The 23150-nt window shown below is 41.0% G+C and overlaps 1 protein-coding gene and 1 long non-coding RNA gene across 6 annotated transcripts in view; one reads left to right on the plus strand and one right to left on the minus strand.

The window, feature by feature from the left end:
* The window catches only part of LOC146668689 (protein Dok-7-like), a 30323-nt gene extending 7214 nt beyond the window's left edge, over nucleotides 1-23109 (plus strand). Inside the window, exons 6-13 of one of the 5 annotated variants that reach the window (XM_085410685.1) lie at nucleotides 2124-2243; nucleotides 5490-5600; nucleotides 6165-7039; nucleotides 14347-14418; nucleotides 18243-18291; nucleotides 18871-19023; nucleotides 19183-19404; nucleotides 21630-23109. In XM_085410685.1, the coding sequence (XP_085266811.1) occupies nucleotides 2124-2243; nucleotides 5490-5600; nucleotides 6165-7039; nucleotides 14347-14418; nucleotides 18243-18291; nucleotides 18871-19023; nucleotides 19183-19404; nucleotides 21630-21766 (1739 nt within the window). In that variant the 3' untranslated portion in view covers nucleotides 21767-23109. The remainder of the gene's footprint in view (nucleotides 1-2123; nucleotides 2244-5489; nucleotides 5601-6164; nucleotides 7040-14346; nucleotides 14419-18242; nucleotides 18292-18870; nucleotides 19024-19182; nucleotides 19405-21629) is intronic. The other 4 variants (XM_085410687.1, XM_085410686.1, XM_085410688.1 and 1 more) reach the window with 4 other exon arrangements.
* LOC146668690 (uncharacterized) lies at nucleotides 2125-6284 on the minus strand. Its single transcript, XR_014912173.1, has 3 exons — nucleotides 6147-6284; nucleotides 4670-4724; nucleotides 2125-2260 (listed from the first exon to the last, which is right to left on the minus strand). It is a non-coding gene; the product is annotated as an uncharacterized LOC146668690 (long non-coding RNA).
* Nucleotides 23110-23150: the final 41 nt, after the last annotated feature.

Below are 23150 nucleotides of genomic sequence, written 5' to 3' on the forward strand. Positions count from 1 at the left end.
TGCTGCATCTGCATTTTCAAAGTCGGCTTCAGAATTAAAGACATGCACTGTAGTAATGATGACAAGCCTTTTTAGTGTCATGGGCACTAATCATGCACACTCAGATAGCCAACAGACCAGGCGGTCCTTTGGGATAGCAGTAATCAGTAATCAGGTCTTCACGGTTGCCTGTTGGGTGTGTGCCTTGGGTTGTAGAGTCACATGCATGCACTTTGTAGCAGTGTAAAGTGATATCAGAGCCCCTTCTATTAGATGTGATAATGAGGCCACTGTGTTCTGTAACCGATGATGTTTGGAAGAGAGCCTGCATCTTAGCTGGATGGATATTTCCTGGTTTATCAGGGCCGCACATGTTCACGGCGACCTGGTTACACAGAAACTCACGCACATCCACACACGCGTCTTTATGCACACATGCAGAGACGTAAATGACGCTCCGCAGAGTTTGGATCGCCGTCAAGTCCTGTGATCCAGATAAAAGCAATTTTAAGCTCACATGCTATGTCAGCAATTGTTCAGTGCCTCTCAGTGGGTAATGGCACACCCACCCCGATCTTGTAGTATGTTAATGCACGTGTTACAGCATTTTTCTTTCGTGTCGTACATTGCACACTTTTTTCCATCCTTTAGTTTATTCCCTGTTCTCTTGATGAAAGGGCATTTTAAAAGTAAATCTAACTTTAGCAACTCTCTTGTCTTTTGATAAAGTGTCAAGTGATCCACAGAGGTTAAAATGTCTCTTGCTGTCTCAATCTGTCATTAGAAATGATTTTTTTCTCTTGAAGTGAAACAGTCAAAGCCATCGGGCATCCTTCAGTAGACTGGGTGTTGGATCAAAACCAAACAATGAAAATCCAGCAGATATTAAAAACAGACTGACTGACTGGACAAGTCTTCTTAAAATAGTTTTTAGTTAGTTTAGATGAACACAAATCCCCTGCACACAGGAATGTTTTTTTTCTTGTTTTCAGTGGAAAACGCCGCCGCAACAAGCAAATAAAAACCTGTTTCTTTGAAGATGAATTGTCATACAGCAGAGTTTTGTAAATTTGTGAGAAATAAATGAGAAGTGTGTACAAAAAGGTCTCATCGCTACAACAGCCCCAGAGATAATTGCAGAAAAAAAGAGTTTATTTCAACCTAACATATACCAGTTACTCTGACTGCTACGATGTGTCTTCTTTGTTTAAAGGGGGGCTAATATTATGCTAATTTCCACCTCCGTATTTTTTTTGTATGATTCATAGGTCTAATAGCTCTCACTCTCTCTCACACACATACACACTTTTTTAGCAAAGTGCTTGCTTTCATAGGTCTTGTGGTGGAAAACTGACTGAAGCAGTGTGTCGCTATCACGCTGTTCCACTGACTCAGGGAAAATGCAACACATAATTCAGCTAATGCATTTCCATTACATTTAATGTTCAGTGGTGATATAAACGAGAAACTCTTTTCAATTATTCAGTCTGAGGAGCCACACGGTCATCTGAAAGCATATTGTACCAGCGCTCCTTATTTATTAAAGGAGGGGGCACAATTTCTTTGTGACATTTGGGTTTTTCCTTTAAGAAAATTACTACTATTGAAAATACATTTAAAAGACTGAGTGGCATTATTTAGGACTGAATGATGTTATCATGCCAATAGATTGTGTGTACAATTTTCTGTTTGGGATTCTGAGCTGCTTTTATATTAACAGCAAACTCAGTTTCATACGTTGTTTTCTTTCTTAGCCAAAACCCTGAGTAATGCCTTGATTTATGGCTGTTTCCCCCCCCCCCTAAATGTTTGTAGCGTGAAGTTTTGATGTTACATTATTATTATTATTTTTTTTTACTTATTTTTTCCCTTCCTTTTGTTTTCACTGACATCCACCTCTGTGTGGGTTTTATAGGAGAGTGGGAGCTTGAATTGATAGACATTTTATGTAACCTTTAAAAAAATAGCTTTGCCTTCACAGCAGGCTTCTGAACCACAGTGAATATTATTTGACCTTGTTTAAAAATGTTTCACTCAATATTTCAGCAATTTACTACAGCAGTTTTCTCACTTCTGCTGTCTGTTATATTATTTATTAAACTGCTTTTTATGGTATACACATTATCTCCTCTTCGCTTGTCCAGGGGCTGGTGTTTTCTTCTTGTCCTGTTCAGAAGGAGAGCAGATCAGTTTCCTATTCGACTGCATCGTCAGGGGCATCAACCCCAGCAGGGCACCACATGGCCTGCAACCTGACCTGCCAGGTAAAAACACTTAGAAACTGCAAACAGAACACAAGTGAAATTTGTCAGGAATATGTTTACAAAAGTGTGCAAGTAAAAAAATGTAGGTAAAAGATGGACAGGCCTTGGTGATAAGACTGTGGACAGCTGTTGTGGTGGTGATGTATTTTACTTTAGTCCTTAATAGTCCCACATTTTCAGAGGATCAGAAATAATCAGTCTGTTTGTGTAATTTTATATATGAGCCCGAAAGCAATGCCAGTATAAGCTGGGATAGCTAGGAAGCTATTATTTCCATGTTTAGAAGAACAACTTCCAAACAAGTCAAGGACACTTGACTCGGTTTGTGACTTCCATGAAAAGATTTACCGCCTGTTTCCTGCACATGTTTAACATTTGTGTCAGGCGCCACAGTAACAGAAACACCACATGCTTTATGCCCCCAAGACTCATGCTGTAGATTAAGGGTGTCATTCCTTTGTGTGTGACTTGTGCTTTACTGTAATATATTTCTAATTCCACAGTAATTTTTGCTCCAGGAACTGAATAGAGAGTTTGAATAAACATTACCTTAGCATCAACGTATAATTTTTACAGTTTGTAGTGAAATGAACATTGACACAGCATTGCACATTAGCTAGCATTACTACACTTTTTCTGCATTCAAACTTAAAATAGTATGTCTTTTTTCACCCGGACCCATTTCCCCCCCAGTCATCCATCATACTGGAAGTCTCTGAAGAATTATTTATATCTCACATGTCAGTAAGCACAGCGCTGTACTGAAGTTTTATACCACTGAGGACAAATATCAGTCCTAAGACTTGTTCTTCTTTAACAGCAAGGGCTTTGCCAGCTTACTAGGACAGGTTTTTATCTGCGTTAACATTTGCATACTGAATCTATGCTTTTCCTCATATTCTCTGCCTGTTGTTGTTTCATTTCTTTGTGTATTCCCTCTTTAGATTAGCTGAATTATGTGAAATCATAGCCAGGAATAATAAATATTCTTGAACTCATGCATAAGTCAAACAAACAAAACAGAAGAGCCAGTGATTAAAAACATTGCTCCATAGCCCCCCAGTACTGTTCAGTAGCTCCAGAGGATACCTTTAAATATAGTGTTTAGGTAGGTCTATACATTTCTGAACAGTGACAAAAGTTGGAAACTATGTATAAGAATGACTCATGAAAATGTCTGTGTAGGTTCTCAGTCATCAAGGTCACGGCAGTACAAAGAGCCTGGAAAGAAAGAGACTGGACTTCTCTAAGTTTCTTTTTCCTTTCCAAGCTCCTTATACTCATGAAAATGATAAATGCAGTACTGTTCAGCTAAAGCTGCAAATTCTGCACTTTAAGCCCACATTCATTACATAACTTTATGCGCTACATATTTTATTTTTCGCTTACTATAAATCTATATTTAAAGATAAACATTGCAAGTGCAAATACTGGTATTGGAGTAAAACATGTGTACAGACAAACTAGGACTAGATCAAACAAAATCAGGGCAAATAGCTGTGTGAATGCGTTGAATATCTGGGTCAACCAGTTTGACAGGAATGGGGGAAAAATGAATTCCAGGTTGAAAATAAACCAAAGTTTATTCCAGCATTAACCAGCCTGCGTCATCAGCTATGAGGCCCACTGTAACCCCACTGTGACATTCAGTGCTGAGAACTGGCTATAATTAGTCAAGTAGCTACATTAGCAAATGTTAGCTGACACCTCACATAGTGTAGTGAAGAAACTTGGCATCTACATATTAGCATTAGCTGCTGGAGTCCAGGGAGTAGAGTTCCAGGTGTTAGGTTGTTGACACCTATACAAGCACCCACTGACCCACTGCAATGTGCGGACACTGGCGTGCACACACACTGGTGCGCACACACAAACAGGAGCCATGCTGCCCCTCTAACACTCACTCACCTCTACAGTATGTATATATAGCAGGAATTAGGAGTGTAATTAGCAAGGTTTTACACAAAATTAGTGTTCTAACAGATTGTCGAGGCGCCTATAGCGTCCTCGGGAGATGTTAAATTTACAAGCTGTTGAAAGAATTAGATGGACACACACACACATGCACACACACTCATATTTTAAAGAGCAGTCTGATAAATGCAGCAGATGTCTTACAACTTTAGTTTTGATTTTATACATTTTGTATTAAGATCACAGCAGCATCTGAAATATACTTAACACAATGAAACACTTTATTATTGTGCTTAAAAAAAGTCAAATGTCAATGGCCTGGTGTTTTATTCTGCAATGTAACTTCATGTGAAACTAAAAGCACACTCCACCATTCAGTAGAACCACCTTTCGTAGTAGTAACTTGAAGTATAATTTTCATGAACTTATTAAATCATCTCATTGTTGTGGACGAATTTCGGCCATGTCTTCTTTACAGTGTCGGTAGATTGAGGTTTGTAGGTGTGTCCTACCTTTCCGCCCTGTTTCTGCTCCCATCCCGATTTTTAGATTTGTTGCTGTCATCAACTTAAAAGCAAAAACAAAAACAATGAGCTAACATTTTTCATTAAATAGTAAAATGTCTCAGATTTCTGTGTTGTAAAGTATGGCTTAATGAGATTTGCAAATAACTGTTGTTGAAATCTCCCAATTCTTTGAATCTTTGGGCTGAAGGAGGGACAATACTCGGTGTATAAATGCTCAATCAACAATCATTTATTTCCATACAATTCAACAGTCAGAGCATTACAACGTCCGGACGGGAGAGATGCTACCAGAGGGTCAGGCACATGTCTCAAAATGGTGACGGGTTGCTCAGCTTTTTATAGTCTCTAGTGGCCCCCAGCTAGTCGTAAAAGCCAAAACATCACATTTTTTCTCTGTTACAGCGCCTAAGTTATGACCTCGGCAGTTGTTTCTCTGCTTTCTGTAAGGTGGGGGTGTGGAATGTGGTCTATCTATCTCCCCTGTCTTTAGACACAGAGTCTCCTGCTTACAACCTTCTCTTCATGATTCAACACTTAAGCATGTCAAGAAAACAGTGTAACACATTCCCAGCAGATCAAGGATACAGAGTGATGCACATTTATCTAATGAACTAATATGTGAATATGTTCTGTTAACTCAAAAGTATAATGAGAACTAAACTACATACAGCTCACACACTCTATATTAAAGGGTATAATGTGATCTACAGCAGTATTCTAATTCAACTACTTTGATTACATATATAAGGTAACATATAATAACAGAATAATCTAATACTGTTCATTCAATTATTTATTTACGTAGCAGATCCCAGTGCCGATCCAGCTTCAGCAGAGGAACGAATCAACCTCGAGGCATCAGTGCTGGAGAAAAGACTGAGCATGTTGTCTCAGTGCAGCTTAGCAAGCAGCACAGGTACGTTATTTTGTAAAGTTCACCTCAGCTTATACAGCCAACACATAACTCTTTTCATAATGTTTCATAAGGAAAAATTGCATCATCTGAGGACCTTCAGATGTTTCTGTGAACTATGAATCTCTTTCACGTTGTTGCTCCGTGCATATTTGGACCGCTGACCTGACCACACAGTCGTTTAATCCCTGCTCTATATTCATGCTGCTATTTCGGGATTTTCATCGTAATTATGTGTGTACATATGTGAATGTCAGTATAGTCAGAGCAGATGATTCATGTCTGCTGAGAGTTAGTGAAATAAATATTTCCTTTTCCTGCCTGCACTGATTAGCAGCACCTGTTAATGACCTGTACTGTAATTAATGAGCAGATGATTGAACACTGACTTCACAGAGTTGTAATAATTTGCCCACAGCACCAAGTTAAAGGTGTGATTTATATATTATTGATTAAACATCACTATCTGCAGTTTAACTTGGCATTTGGTGCTTACAAACTGATTTATTTCAGTGTGTGTCTCACTTATTACTCATTACAGTCAATTACCTTTCTCTCCCTCTTCAGCCTCCTCTTACAGCTGCAGTACATCTGTTGCTGGAGATGACCACAGCAGTATTTCCAGCTCTTCCTCCAGTCAATCAGATGCGAGCTATGGAAGCAGACTTCCAGTGTGGGCGGAGCCATTAGGCAGACTGCACCTCTCCAGTGAGACAGCTTCAAGCTCTTCCACGCTGAAAGCACTGGCCAGTTCAGATGACCGGCTTTATTCTGCTGTAGTGGGAGGCTCCAGGAGCCATCCCTCCTCCACCCACATCCATCCTCGCGGTCTCCATGACAGCGGGCGGCAGAGTTCATTAGACAGTGGGATTGGGATAGCAACAGGCAGCCACTCGTCTTACTCAGGGAGCTATTCCTCATGTACGGGGAGTCTGGACATGGCCAGCGGGGGAGTAGGGGAGGAATTTGGCTCGGTGGCCAGCCTTCCTCCTGCTCCTTCTTTTCCTTCCTCACCTCCTTCTGCACCACCGCCAACTCCTCCTTCTTCTCCTTTTCAACCCATGCTTATCCCAGAGGGGAACACAGCCTCCTGTTCCTGCTCCTCCAGATCTGCATCTCGTACATCTCGAAGGCATAGTGAAGAATACCGGATTCCCAGTCTGCTTAGACTGTGGTATGATACCCCCAGGAGTCTGCTCCGAGCTCAACCTCAAAAGAAGCCATGGTCCCACGGAGCCCAGTCTGAGCTCAGCAAAGACAATAAGAGCAGTGGAGATGGAGGTGATGGTCAGGGACAAGGAGGAGTGATGGCTCAGCGTCAAGTCATGATGCAGCGCTCACACTCCTGGGGTAGCGAGAGGGCGCCCTCTGTGGACAGTGAGGGGAGGGCCACACCCAGACCCTTGTTGGTCCCTGGAGGCTTGTTTAATGCAGAAAAGCAGGTACAGGGAGGGTCACAGTGTTTCACTCCCTCATTCTGTTCTCTCTGCTGTTTCCATAAAGAAACAAAACAAATGAAATACTAATAATTACCAATCATTAAGTTAATCACTCTTGCTAATCATGCTATACTTTGCCCCCACTAATGCAAATCTCCATAACGCACTAAATAAACCCACTATGGTGTATTTCTATTCTTATGCTATTAAAAGAGATCTTATGTAACTCTCCTGTGTAAATAGGCAAGAACGTGCTCCCAAGTAGAGTTTGGAAGTTATGGGAATAGGAAAGAGAGCAAGATGACTATAAGTGATATTCCTGAAAATCTGGGACCTGTTGTCAAAAATATTTAGCTCTACTAGAGTTGAGGTACCTCAGTGAAATTAGTAGAAAATAAATAATTCCCTGTCTAATAAAAGAAAACCTTCTGTGTTCAAACCCCTATTTGTGTGAAAGTACTGAAACATTATTATTTATTATTGCATTTAAAGAAGTATAGTCAATCATTTTGCAGAATAAGACCCCAAGTTACTAAAATACAACACAAAAATATCACTCGCCAGATTTTTTCCTGCTTTCAAAGAGACATTTTAATGTCATCATGTCTAGAAAACATATAAACAATTTCATCATGTAGTTTTTTTTTTTAATTTCAGCTTCATTTGTATTTTTATTTATCTTTCAACGGTAAAAGAATCCTCAGAAAACTTCCTGGATCAACGTCAAGTAAAGGTGAATCAAATCTGTCTGTAACTTAAAAAACAGACAAATCAACCACCTTAGTGCAGCAAATAAGCCTGAATCACATCCCTCAAAGGTTCAAAAACACTGGTTTTATTAATAAAATCTATAATGTTCTATTTTATGTTCTTTAATTAAAATAAAAATAAACCACAGCTGTTAATGCTGTGATATATATGCAACATCTGCAGAAAAAAGTTAAACTATTGTATTTACATCCACCTATCAATAATTCTATGTAGACCGAATACTCCAATTATCTATTTAGTATTTTTTCTCTTTAATGTCAGAAATTCTGTTGCTAGTAAAATCAAGAGGAAAAATATTTAAGAGCTTGGATTAAAACAGAAACTTGCAGTGGAAGTTAGTTGAAAGTGGAACACCAACACCTGCTAAAATATACCCTTAAACAGTAATTTGGTGACTTTTTTAGTGGGTTTTCTTTTTAAATTAATAGCACCAGAGATCTCAATTTAAGTCTATTTTAATAAGTCTATGGTCTATTTTCCTAAAGCACTTTTCCTCTGTTTGCCCTCTGCTTCACAGTATTACATAACCCTGCAGTGTTTGCAACTGATGCAGCAGCGCTTCAAGCAGCAATTATCTGGCCTTTTCACATAGACACCACTACTTGCTTTGGAACTAATGACTAACTTGGGTGGCTGCTTTTGTAATTGTGATTTACAGTACAGTCAATGCTTTAAAGGATCATTAGGAAGCTGAAAAAACTGTGGAGGGGAGAAAAAATCTGCCAGAGGAGCAGAAAAGTAGGAAGAATGAATTTCTCTATAAAATATTCTGTTCTGTGATTCAAGCTGAGGCGCTCTAGCATTGCAAACCCTTATCGATGTATCACAGGGCTTTAGGGACAAAACTTTTTTCCTTTCATTTGTTTTAAAATGTGATTTCTTTTTCGCTTCGTTCTGTTCTACAGTGCGGTGCTTTTCTGCACTTGCAGCATGCTTCCTGTGTCTCTTCCATATGGGCAGTTTAGGGTCCAAATGATTTTAGATGCCTTTGGCCTGAAAACCACAGGGTGAGGAACCATGGTGAGAAGACTTAGAAACAGGCAGAAGTATGTGTGAACCAAAGCCAGGTTCTTCTCACTGTGAGGTGACAGTTCCACCCGCTGAGCCACTCAATCGCCCATATAGGAAAACAAAATCAGTGTGGGTGTCTGTCGCACACCTGTCTCGAGCTGGCGTTGTTTTTGATTTTCATACTTTTGTCTGAAACCTCAAATGCTCTCAGAAGAGACTTTCCCACATTGTGTGTAATTAATTTTTTGATGGGTTGTGAAAAGCGCTTCCCCCTTGTAACAGGCAAATTATCATCAGAACAGGAGAGGAAACAGCATGTCTTGTGATTTCTGACAGGTTGTGTAGGAGTGTGTGTGTGTTCATTATACAGCGTGCATGCTGCAGAGAGTGAGAGGGAGCAAAGGGGACTGAAAAAGTTAATAAGTAGTGATGAAACTGGCTGAAATCCTCAGAGAGGAGAATCCCACTGTGTGAAACACAAATGAGTTTTCCTTATTTTCATTCCTCAAGAGTTGGTGGTTCAGTGTAGCAGAAACTCAGCGTCCTTCATGTTTGGTAATGGTTAGAATACCTAAATTCTAGGGGTGCAACGATACTCGTATCGATATTGAACCGTTCGATACAGTGCTTTCGGTTCGGTACGCATATGTATCAAACAATACAACATTTGTAATTTATTTTATCAACTTTCCTTCTGACTATGCTGTCTGTGTTGAGCGCTCAGTGAATCTGCGTTCGACTACTCCGCCTAGGCTGCACTGTGGAGCGCAGATCCACTGAGCGTTCAACACAGACAGCATAGTCAGAAGGAAGAGCGCAGGGCAAGCTAGCGAGACAGAAGTTAAGCTCTCCTTGCAACATGGCAAATTGAACCTCCCCCCCCCCTCATTCAGATCTGGCGTTTGGAATTATTTTGGTTTTCATGTGACGTATGACCCTGAAGGTAAGCGTGTCATGGACTAAAGTAAAACAGTATGTTGGATGTGCCACGCAATGCTCAATTACATGGGTGGGAACTAGTATGTTAGCGCAGTTAGCTCGTTAACGTGTTGGCCGTCTAGCCCCAAGCAGGGGTAGCTCGTTAACGGAGATTTGCCGTGTTGTGGCGTTAACGTCATTTCAACGAGATTAACGCTGGCAGCACTAGTGGGAACACAACGAATATGACTGCAAATTTACGCCGACATCATCCTAGTGCAAAGACAAGTGGAAGCAGACAAAAACAACAAGCATGCATGCTACAAACTTTACCCGAGTCATTTAGACAGCCGTTAGCACATGATTCTCCTTATGGGGACCTGATATGTTTAATATTGTGGCGAGCTCAGACAAGGAGGAGACGGAGGTATCGTTTGGTCTTGCTTCCCGTGAGCTAGCCAGGGAGCACAGCCGTTTATTGACATCTGCAGAAGAACACTGCCGCTAGCTAACTGCTCAGCGCAGCAACCGCACAGCAACAACAACACACAGAGCGCCCTCTGACCCCGGAAGGACACACCGTCGCAGCGAGAGGGCGTCACCCGTCACTATGGCAACATAAACAAAACATAACTGTACAAACAGAACCCCGAACAGCCCTGACCCGCTACATAGTCCCCACCTAAGGGGTCAGTCGTCCCCGACGACCCCATTACCCCACACAAAGTCCTGCAAATGTCCAGGTGCCTTCTTTTGGCGCACCGGCCGGTCACGACCGGCGGGGGAAAAGTCACTCGGGTCAGAACATGGGGTGCCACCATCATCCCACTTTTGACACCAATGTGGCGAGCTCAGACAACGAGGAGACGGAGGTGTCGTTTGGTCTTGCTTCCCGTGAGCTAGCCAGGGAGCACAGCCGTTTATTGACATCTGCAGAAGAACACTGCCGCTAGCTAACTGCTCAGCGCGGCAACCGCACAGCAACAACAACACCACCACACAGGGCGCCCTCTGACCCCGGAAGGACACACCATCGCAGCGAGAGGGCGTCACCCGTCACTATGGCAACATAAACAAAACATAACTGTACAAACAGAACCCCGAACAGCCCTGACCCGCTACAATATGCTGCTGAGAATATAGCCCAGAAGAAGCATATAGTATAGCTTTAGCGTATAGTATAGATTTTGGAAAGAGCCATTTCTCTGTAATAAACTCTCTTTTCCAAAGATGAGTGATTCCTCAATCAGATACAGGGCTGGCAAAATCGCTAGCCCGACGTCCCGGGGCTAGCGATTTTTCCAGTCGGGCTACCAAAGATCTATCTCTGCCCTGCCCGTCGGGCTATTGTAGGAAGGAAAAATATATGTCAATGCTTTTGCATTCTTTCGGAAATGTAGCTGGGTAATTATGTCATTGGCATCGGTGAGCCACTGCCAATATGTGACATATTGAAATCGCGTTTGAATTTGCGCTTGTTTTTTGCTATCACTTTGCAATCGCGCACTGTGTATAGAGAGCGACAGCACTGATTGGTGAGTGATGATAATTTGCGCACCAATTCCTCTGACATCGTCTTATCAATCGTTAGCTTACTATGCAAACATGACAAGTGAAATCTCCTGCAGCAAGCTTAAACATATGAGAGGTTGATCGCGCAGAGAATCGCTGACCGTTATGTGAGTGCGTGTGTAAAAGCAGCAGGATATATATTTTAGTTCTGCTGAGCCAAATAAGACAGGTCAGGGTGAAGAAGTGACAGCCAAAGAAAAGCTTACCACAAAACGGAAAAGTTATGACAAATCAGACTATAAGGCAAAAAGAAAGTGCAGCTTTATGGTTTCATGGACAAAAGAATTTCTGTGGCTGCAACCAGGGCTGCACATAAGCAGTGTTGGTCAAGTTACTTGAAAAAAGTAATCAGTAACTAATTACTGATTACTCCCCCCAAAAAGTAATCCCGTTACTTTACTGATTACTTATTTTCAAAAGTAATTAATTACTTAGTTACTTAGTTACTTTTTAAAAACACGATTTACAACCTGAAGAGGTGATAAAGTGATAGATCTTTCAGCCCAATTCTACTTTTTCTACATAATCCATCATACAAAATGTAATCAAATGGAAAAGTCTCTTTTTTTAACTTGTTTTATCAGTTTTAATCTTTTAACTTTATGCATCAAGCAAAACATTTAATTATATGCAACATTTTCTGACTTGAATAAATTAGTTTAACATTTAAACCTATTTTCTACACATTCCAGCACATAAAATAAAATATTTTTTGTGTTTTCACTCACTCTTTCAAACAGATGCAAGTAAAACACAGCAGAAAATAAATAAAGTCAAAGACTCAGCGGTCCTTTTGCTCTATTTTCACCTGTAAAGCAGGAGCAGGGTAGGCGGAGGGTTACCCTGGTGCAGGTGTGCTGCGGTCAGTTGAAGAATCCGCGCGAGTGTCTCTGTGAGTTTCCCATCACGTCGTAGCTACTCGGTGCTTGCTCGGAAGTTTAGGGGTTTTTTTCGCTGTAAAAAGAAGTTTTCTTCCCACGCACGATGGACGCTAATGTTTTTGTCACTTTTTATGGAATCAAACTCAAAGTAAGGTCAGTACTTCCACACTTTAAACGCTGCACGCTCATACTCTCTCCCGCACTCGATATATTATCCATTGTTGATCTGCACACAGCTGCTGTCACCAACGTCGCACTTGCTTACGTCACTGTCATGAGACATTCTCGCAAAAAAATCACGGTTTTAGTAACGCAGTAACGCAGCGTTCCTACGGGAAAGTAACGGTAATCTAATTACCGATTTTGCAATAGTAATCCCTTACTTTACTCGTTACTTGAAAAAAGTAATCAGATTACAGTAACGCGTTACAAGTAACGCGTTACTGCCCATCTCTGCACATAAGTGGTCCGCAGGTGCGCATTCGCTGTCAAAAACCCCCCCAAAAAACGCGCACAAGATATGAAGTTGCAACGCATGTTTGCATACATAAGATTTTCTGGAGGAGGACAGACATTTGTTTAAAACTCTTAAAGATGTCGAAGAAGCTCCTTTAAGCAATTACTTTGGTGTTCCTCCACCTCCAAAGAAATGTCAGAAGGAGTCCGAACCACAAAAGAAGCGCGTATTCTCGGAAAAGTGGTTGCAGGAGGTGAGCTGGCTTCAAACAAATGATGAACGCACAGAGATGTGGTGCGGAATGTGCCGTGAAAATCCCACTCTAGCGGACAAAAACAGTGCCTTTTATATGGACGCAAACACGCGTTGCAACTTCTTATCTGGTGCGCGTCTTTTATTTTGACAGCGAATGCGCACATGCGGACCACTTAACACTTAACATAATGTTCTGCCGGGTGTGTTGTTGGTTTTCTCTCGATTTCTGAGTCGACAAGCGCCTTTGTTACTGGGACCAGTCATTTTAAGAAAGGCCCCCATTAGAACCCATGAGAAATGCAAGAAATGCATTATTGCTCAGTCTGCAATATCTTTCCCAGAACAAACACCAATTGCAAATCACATACTAAAAATAAACCTGAAAAATCTGTTTAGAACAGCGTACTATGTTGCAAAGAGTGAACTACCACTGGCAAAATTTAGCAGTCTTTGCAAACTTCAAAAAGCAAATGGCCTAGATCTTGGTTCCACTTGTCTCTTACCCGAGACTTCAGTGGAAATTTCAAATTCAGGATCTGACACAGACTGATTCATGTCCTACACAGTTCTTACAAGTTCATAGAAATTTCTGTTCAATTAGAACCAAGTATTTGAGTTGATGATTGTAATTTTTATACAATGTTGTAATTTGTTTTTCAACAATTTTTTGATTAATGTTTTGTTTCCTTTACAATATTATACTTTAATGTATAATATTGTAAAGGAAACAAAACAGGAAACAAAACATCAATCAAAAAATTGCTCTCTTTTTTTATTCGGGCTACTTACATTTATTTTGGGCTACCAAAAACTGAAGAGTCCCTGCCCGAAGGGCTACCAGGGATTTTGAAATTTTGAGAGCCCTGAGATATATTTATTTTTTTAATTACTTTTGTTTCAGCAACATTAAATTTAAAAACTGTACTTTTGAGTTAAAATATATATTTATAATTTTAATAAATGACAAATTAAAAAGGCATGAACATTTTTTTTGTATCGAAAAAATATCGAACCGTGACACCAAAGTATCGAACCGAACCGTGAATTTTGTGTATCGTTGCACCCCTACTAAATTCACGTGTACCATCATGTCTGTTGAGACAGACTGTATGATGGATAATATCTGTGAAACTCCAGCCTGCTGTGTTATTAGCTGCTGAGGAGAGGAGTCTGAGCCAGCTATCCTTTAGTCTGCCTCTAAAGATGTCAGCTCTAACCTCTCAGCTCTGCAGCTTTTTTTCCTCTTCACCTCTTGTTCTCTGTTCCCCCTTTTCCTAAGTCTTTCTCCAAACCAGTTTATTTTCAAGCCTCTTTGGCTATAGCTATTTTGCCTCCCTCCTCTGCATCCCCTTTCTCTGTACCTTAAAATCATGCCTTTTTCCTGAATTTTGCAGTAAAAGCAATTAACCGAGCCTTGACAGTATGTCCTCTTATCTCCCACCCAGTGCAGTCATGGTTTAGACAACTACATTACACAAGAGCAGTGGCGGTCAGTGAGGAACACAAGCTACACGCAGGTAAGATTGCATCTGCCCATTTTGGCTTGTGCAGGGCAGGAGCCATAAAATTACTTTTGTAAGATTAAAGCAGGTCTTCAGCTGCAAGAATACTCTGCCCTTTGGAATTAGAAGGGTTTCTGCACTGATTATCTCTAATGATTGCATCTTCAGTCACAATGTTAGAAAAAACAAACAAACAAACCCCAAATATGTATAAAAGCCAGGGGGAGTAGAGCTATTACCATTTAGTCAGCTGTGATAAAATAAAGAGGTTCACCTCACACAGATGTTGCTCCCAACACAAGTGTATTGTTTTTTTGTTTTGTTTTGATGCTATAGAATTAGATTTACTATAGAAAATTCAAATTCTGCTCGGAAACAAACACTGTAAGTAATAAATATTGTTAGTGGAAATGGCAGACATTCGGTCTTCTGTTCATGTATTTAAACAAGCATCCTGCAGTGACTGTTTTGACCTTTCCAAAAAGCAAAGTGGTCATTAAAATTCAAATGAACTAATAACACTCAGACAGTTGTATTTTAAGGTCTTTAGAGACTTGCACAGTGATCAGACGGGTATTTGGACCATTTCTCTGGTCTCATAAATAGATCTTGGATGTCTAACCTGAACGACTCTATCCACATCATGCCACAGCACCGATTGGGTTAAGGTCACGATTCCTTGAGTTGGCGATTCACAAGCATTCATTTTCTTCTTTTTCAACCTTTCATAGTTACAGTAATTGGTTTAATTGTTATGTGAATTACTGGCCTGAGGTACCAAAGCAGTCCCAAACAATATATATGTTGTAATCTACAGATGTGAGGGCTATAGGTCTGTAGTCCATGAGTCTGTCTATATCAGTCTTTTTGGGCATAGAAATGATAGCGGAGGCCTTCAGACAGGTGGGAACGGTGGCATGAGTCATGGAGAGTTTGAATAACCTGATGAGGATCCCTGCCAGTTGGTCCGCACAGGCTTTAACCACAGTCCCTGGGATGCTGTCCGGCCTTCCGGGATTCACCCCAGTCTCCTCCTGACCTCATGTTCCTGGAGGTACAGGGGGGATGTGCTGGGTGAAGGGGAGGTGGGGAGCAGGGTGAGTCGTGGAGGGGTGGTCTCAAACCAAGCAAAAAAGGTGTTGAGCTCCTCTGCAAGTTTGAGGCTGCTGTTAGATGCTTGTGCTGTTTCTACTCTTGATAGGATTGGCTGTCCACCATTACACGAAGAGCACGATGCTCAGTACTAAAGAACTCAAAGGTAAAAGCTCAAAGCGCCCGCAGCAATCTCTTCACATTAAAGTCTCTGTGTATGTGTCCACTATAAGAAAAAGGAAAAGTGTTAAAGGAAGGTCACTACAAACAAAATTACTGCTCTCTACATAAACATTTCAGTCTGATTCAACACTGCAAAACACTGACTGCTGAATGTCTTTTGAAATAACTTAATTTGAAAGAAAAAGGCAAAACACACCAAAATCCTAACTGTAAAGCATGGTGGCAGGGGCATCATGGCTTCGGCTGCCTTGCTACCTCAGGGGCTGGTCACACTGGGATTATGGAGGAAATTTAACAGAAAAGTGTCAAAGCTGTAGTTTATGACCTGAAGTGTGGGCAGCTAAGGTGATCAACAAGAAAACAACCCAAAGAAAAGAAATAAACCAAAAGAAAGGAACTGTTATCAAATGGTCAAGCACTGGCAGGTACTGACCTTCATTTTAATGAGCTGTTCGGACATGACCCGAAGAGTGTTTTTAAATCAAGACATCTCAGAAATCTTTGTCCTGTTTAACCTGCTCATCATCATACAGGAAACATCTGATACAGGCTGCTGCAGCTAAAAGAGGCTTAACGAGTTACCAAGTTAAGAGCTGACTTCTTCCATCTGGGCTGTAAATAATCACTACTTGTCTGAAATGAAGACAAAAATACAACTGCTTTTTGGTTATTAGTCAAACTGAAAAACTTAAAACATCAAGTTTTCATTAATATCTCTATACCTACACAACGTTTATGCTCGAAAAGGAGTAGAATGAAGTTTTAACTTTAAACCCCCCTTTTTCAAATTCCATTATTTACTAATCAATATTCAATCGATTATCCCAATGAACCAAAGCTATAGAACGCCTTTTAATAGTGACGTCTCAGACGAACAACAGTGAGCGCAGTAGCCCCACCTGCTGTTCACACCTTCTATTTGCAAGCACCAGCCAAGCTTGAAGACGGGCTTTAAAGAGTGGTCTTAAAAGGGTCTTAAACATTGAAACATCGCATTTCAAAGTGAATGAACTGAGAGGATGCATAAAAAGACAGTAGCAGAGTTGCTACTCTTGCAGAGTCCAAGAATCAGTGTATGGAGCTGATTATGGGCATACTAGGCCCCTTTAAGGCCATTACAGTTTTTTCTGATAGCTTAAGCACATTTTTTGTAACTATTGGCTAATTTTGCAAAACTCTTCACACAAATAAGAAAACCTGTCACCCAATAATCAAAACATTGTAGTTCTCTTGCAAAAGCGAACACAGCTAGATTAACTCTTCACACCTTCGTAAAAATGGTGTTTCCGTATCAAACAGTACACACAAGCCATCATCTACTAAGCACACAATGCGCCAACTGCACACTGATGGTATGAATACAAAACACATCTGGCTTTTGCTTTCTCTGTGCACAAGGTAGGCTATGTCAGTTTGAGCTCATACTTCTGTCATAGATCCATAAGCATAGAGGGATCCAAACTTCAAGTACTGGTGTTTATTCAAACACATCAAAACAAACACAAGTGTTTATTTCCAAGTATAGGATTATTTGCAATCGCCATAATGACTATATGGGTTACTTGGTCTGCAGTGAACATGCTTCCTCTGCCCCAGCATCTGGTCATCTAGCAATTCTGTAAAGTAACAATTTCAGTATTTTTACATCAATGGTATTGGTGTGTTTCTCATTGGCATATGGCAGTGCTACAAATCTTTGTGCGAAGTGACTGTACTCACCGATTCTCATTTCAAGATGTCCTTATGGTACTTGCTACAGTGTAGCGGCTCGAGTTAGGCTGGACCCGTTGGCCAGCTTCCCTCAGGGTCACTCCACGGTTGATTACATGGTCCACTATTGTAGCTCTGATGTCATCAGCAATTCTATTTCTTACTCTTCCTACCCTTCCTCTCCCCCCTCCTCGTCTTCCTCTCCCCCCTCCTCGTCTTCCTCTTGCTCCTCCTTGTCCTTGTCGTCCTGTTCATCCTACTTCTTCACCTCCACGTCCTCTTCCTCGGCCTCCTCTACTTCTCACTCTTTCTGCTCCCTCCATTGTACTCCGCACACACAGCTTACCTGTATTATAGTGCTTAGGCTGATTGCAAAGTGAACTAATTATCTAAAGAAGTTTTCACATGTGAAAGTGTGCCAGACAGTTGGCAAGTTAGTGTTAATGATAGCCATACATGTGTATACTTTTGCTAGGAGTGTGTTGGAAATTTGGTAATTGAGTGTTGTGCAGTGAATTGTGCCTACAGTTTTGCAAAGTGTGTGTTACAAAATTGCAAACTGAGTGCAAAGCAGTTTTTGTGCTTTTAGTTTTGCAAACTCAGTGAGTGGTTTTGCTATAAGTCTGAATAGTTTTAGAGATTGTGCTACAGGAATCACAGTTAGGGTTTAAGCATTCAGAAAAAACTGTAATAAGCATAATTGCATGGTACTTTAATACTCTGAATGGACGACAAAACGCAGCTTCGAATGTTTGTCTTTAAAACTGAGCTGTAAATTGAGACGTTTTTGATTCAATTCAAAAGCACTTTAAGGGAAATCTTTAAAATAATTGTTTGTGTCCCGTATGTTTTAGACTGACAGCTCTCCACTGATGCACCTGACACCTTCTGCAGATTCACAAGGTGTGTTTGTTAATGAAACTGTGTCCTTATTTCATTAGAAGCACTGCAAGATTCTTCCTCCATAAAAAAACGTTCTTTCCCCAGAAATGTATTTATATTGTAAATATATGTTTGCAGTTTGCAAATGCAGTTCAGGAAACACAGGCTATATTAATCCAAGTACTGCACTGATGTACAGTTTTATTAATGTACTTTAGATGAGTACTTTTTTGCTTCCACTCCAGTACATTTTAATGAGAAATTATGTTTCAGTACATTTATTCAAAGGGACAATTATCAGTTACTTTCACTTAAAAAGTGAGAGTTTAGCAAATATGAGTCACCGCTGAGACTGAACTACCCAACTGAAAAGGCTGTTAAAAATGACCTTCACCTAAAATGGTGAAATAAATACATGCTGTCTATGGATCAGTAATAATAATTACATAATTTAACTACGTCTGCTGGAAATATTAATAGATGTTTAGCTGATTAATGTTAAATAAGAACTTAAGGGACTGTTTTTTACATCATTACTTAATGTATACTGCATACTGAATGTTTGAGTCTAATCCTAGTGTCCTAAAAATGTGTTTCCAGACTCTCCTCTCTGTATCAGGGAGGAACGGCACGACAGCAGTGACATCAGTTCTAAGCTTGCAAGTCTGAAGAAACTGTTGCCATCTCTGCTCTTGCATGCCCCTCCACCACCTCCTGTCCCACCGAGCATGCACAGACCAACATCAGCTTGTGGTAAGAAAATTTGCAATAAATCAAAACATCTCATGTTTTCCTGGTGTAACAGTTTTGTTGTTGCTATACTGACTTCTAACTCTAAAATGAATTACATGTAACACTTTTTGTCCTGGAAACAACAGATTTAATTCCCCTGCTTTTGGTTTTCTCCTTCAGGCATGTTCAGGTTTTCTCACGAGGCTCCTCCGCCTGCATCCCTGGACTGCGGGCCTTGCAGTAACAGCAGTACTAATTATGTCAACATCCCCGTTAGCCCTCTGCTGTATAAAACTAGAGAGCTACTCTACACAGAGCTGGAGCTGCAGAAACCCAGCTCGGCTCCAGGCTCCAGTCCGCACAGTGCTGAGAGAGGTAACTCAGTGCAGCTCTGCAGACTCAGTAAGAACATTGCACCTCAAACAGTTTTAGATAACTATTTATCTTTTCCTGCTGCTGCTTTCTTTTTTGGTTTTATATATGCCAAGTGAATAGCTTCAAATCCCATTTTGCGTGCAATATCTCCACTGTTATAATGCATGGCATGTTTGAGACGTTGTTAGAATATAGAATAGCAAGCAAAGCTGGGGCAAACAGCTATGAAACAGATGGTTGATTTGTTGATTATTCTCTGCATATCTATCATAACAATATGATAGGTATGATGGGGGTCACTGCACTTAGTGCTCTGATTACCACTGGGCTCTTCTTGAGCATCATTTAATGGTAAGCCACCACTATGGATGCCACAGGATGTCAGTTACTGCTTCTATCTGCCGGTTCATACTGGGCAGTATACTGTCCTTCCATGATGGTTATTTGGGGATCTTATGACAGCAATATCCATCTTTGGCCAGCTTATTATCACAGGCAGGTGTTCATAGCCCCCTTGTTGTTGTACCCGGTATAAGGTACTAGGTTGCAACTTTCACCCAAGCGGGTGGGGCTGATGATATTCTCCCCCCAACCTGTCGTCTTGGCTCCCCCTTGCCGTAGCATGTGTGTTGTACCTTCAATCTCTAGCCTTCTTTCGAATGTTGGAAAGCTGAGCTACTAGTTTTTCTCTTGCCCACCTTACTGGACCCAGACATCCCTTACTGGAATCAAACTTGTGACTCCCACTCAAAAGGTCGTCTTACCACTACACTACCACGCTGCGCACACACACACACACATATATATATGTATATATATGTATGAAAATGTGTTCTTGGATCAGCTCACACTGTTAGGAAAAACCTGATAAATACGTTCAATAAATGAGGAGGTGCAATTCTTTTTTTATAGAAAACAGTCAATTTATTTCCCGGTGCTTCTGTGTAAACTAACTGAATTAACATAATCTGACGTATTTAGACTGTGAAAATGAAGCAATTTATTAGAGGGATGGAAAGCAATTTACATCAGTTAAAACCTAATAAAATGAGAGCATTTCGATTACAGGCAATTTTATGGCTTTTTAATACACAGACGAAGTTAATGTGTTAAATGTGTATTTCAGAAATACCAACTAAAAATCAGTCTGAGGAGACAGAAGGGGCAGAGTGAGGGTATAATGCATCTCTGGGAGACTGGTCTAAGATTACCGTATTTCCCGGACTACAAAGCGCACCTGAATATTAGCCGCACAAGCTAAAATCAGGGGAAAATCCTGTTTTGTACATACATTAGCCGCACCTGACTAAAAGCCGCAGGTGTTTCAATGTTGACTCATCATATGTAAGAGAATATGCACAAAGGGAATTGTCAGGAAAGAGATGGCTGTTTGGAGACACACCCCTTTTATTAATATTTTGAAAAACAAGTTATGGGTACATATTTGCACATGTAGTACATAACAGTAACCTACAGCACACCAGAAAAATAGATTCGGACTACCTTTTAGGCTCAGGTGCAGTGACACGGCTTTAACAAGAAGAAAAGTCAGTCATTCACCACCATCTTTCTCTTCTTCCTGCGCACTAAAACCACCAAAGTCCTCTCCTCCAATGTCGGAAACGAACAGGCTCAGGATGGCTTCGTCATCCACTCTCCGCTTCTCTCCTTCGTTGTCACTTTCAAAACCAAAGAAATCCTCGTTGTCAGTGTCAGAGTCGAACACCCTCAGAAGGGCCGTGGCGGTGTCCTCCTCTCCATCATGCAGCAGTCCAGCCCTTCAAAATCCGTTGGTGATCGTGGATGTTTTCGCACTTTTCCACGCTGTCAGAATCCACCGGTGGAGTTGGGCATAACTTGCTTTTCGCAAGTTTATCGCCGCTCGTCATCCACGCCTCCCGCTGAATGCGTAGCGCTACTTTGAAGTTTGTTTTTCGCGCTACTTCGTACGGCACTACGTTGCCTGGCGGACGGACATGTGACTAACATACCACTCTTGAACCCCGATCCTTCCGCCAGGCAACGTAGTGCCGTACAACAGCAGAACAAACAAAACAAATCGTCTTACGATATCACAAAAATCATGGAAAATCCATAGAAAAGCCGCACCTGACTAAAAGCCGCAGGGTTCAAAGCTTGTGCAAAAAGTAGCGGCTTATAGCCCGACAATTACGGTATATGACACACTGTAGCAAGACTTTTTTTTATTTTATTTTTTTTTTATTAACCCCCTCCATCATTTTCTCATCCAGAAGAGGGCTCCATCAGGTACGCCCACCTGGACATCACTGCCATGGAAACAGCTCAGAGAGTGGGGGCGGAGCATGTTCAGGCCAGGGAGGACAGACTGACTCAGCTGGAGAGCAGGCGGCAAGGGCCACCAAACTGACTCTGGAACGCCCAACTGGATGACACTTCAGAATAGTTTTGACTGCAGATTCTCTCCAACTCTCTGGAAAAGCTGACATACTCAAATGTGGTGGATTATCATACCGGTTATTTTGTACTTAATAACACACCCACAGTTGTGACATTGTAATGAAATTCCCACAGTCCATTCCACTAACGGTAAAGCTTTGGGAGCTTTCTTATGCAGCTTCTATTTTGTGTTAAGTGTTTTTCTCTTACTTGCTTTTAAACTAGCTTTTTCCTGCGTTTGTCTCGATACCTTTTATCACAGAAATGTTACATAGTTGTCTGCTTGGCTTTTATGCAAGATGCAAAAAACTCAACCCCCTCAATGTCTTCTTCAACACAGACATGAAAGTCAAGCCAGTTTAAAACAAAATCATTAACAAGGTCTGTGGTTAAGCAGTAGTTGCAAATGATCTGCTGTGTTTTGGGATCCAGGAAAAGGCCTTAAAGGGGCGATTCCCCAAATTTAGTCATATTTTAAGTCCTTTTAGTATTTTTTTGGATCCAGATTTGCCTTATAGGCAAAAATTTCTGGTTTGAGGAGGACACACAAACCCATCCTCAGGTGATCACAAGCGAGTGTACTCAGTGTCAGTCCCAGGTGTGGATTAAAGGGAGGGCTGGATAAGGAAGAGCATCCGGTATAAAATCTGTGCCACACCAAAAACAGCGAATCCATCTGCTGTGGCAAGCCTTTGGGAATGAGCACGCAGCTGAATGTAACAGTCCTTTTATTATATGAGTCCTGGAACTTTATGATCACACCTTGTATATGCTTTGGATTGATGGAAACCTACCTTACCGATGCCAACAAGTAATCTCAAGACTACCAAGATTACTGGTTGAATGGCTTTAATTATAAGGGGATGGGCGTAAACTATTGTTTATCATCGCTATTGCGTATGGAAAACCATGTATTTACATTTCTTGCTGGGTTGATTTTCTTCAGGCTTTGTGATCACCATATAATTTATGCTACCTCTTTTCACAAGAGGTCACCGACTGCCATTGGGTTTGGATCAAAATAAGATTTCACAGTGAGATAAAGCCCATCTCATCTCATGCCTTACAATTGAATGCCAAGAGCCCCAACTTCCTTGGTGATCATTTCACCTCAAAGCGGAAAAGCATTCGATAAAAATAAGCAGCTTACAGTTATACCCAGGGTGCAAATTACATTAATCCAGGCCCATGTGGTCCAAGCAGGACATGACTAAGTAATCAGCCATCCAGAAACATTATTCATCACAGTAATCAATGCCTCTGCTTCTGGTCTGTGAGAGGCCAGGGACAGATGAATGGAAAAGCATAGTGTTTGTTTCAATTTCTCACCTCCCTCCTGATATCATCAGGACAAA

Source organism: Rhamphochromis longiceps, linkage group LG6 (genome assembly GCF_057381845.1).
Source record: "Rhamphochromis longiceps isolate RC_006_pf linkage group LG6, R_longiceps_female_GT1.1, whole genome shotgun sequence".
NCBI lineage: Eukaryota > Metazoa > Chordata > Actinopteri > Cichliformes > Cichlidae > Rhamphochromis > Rhamphochromis longiceps.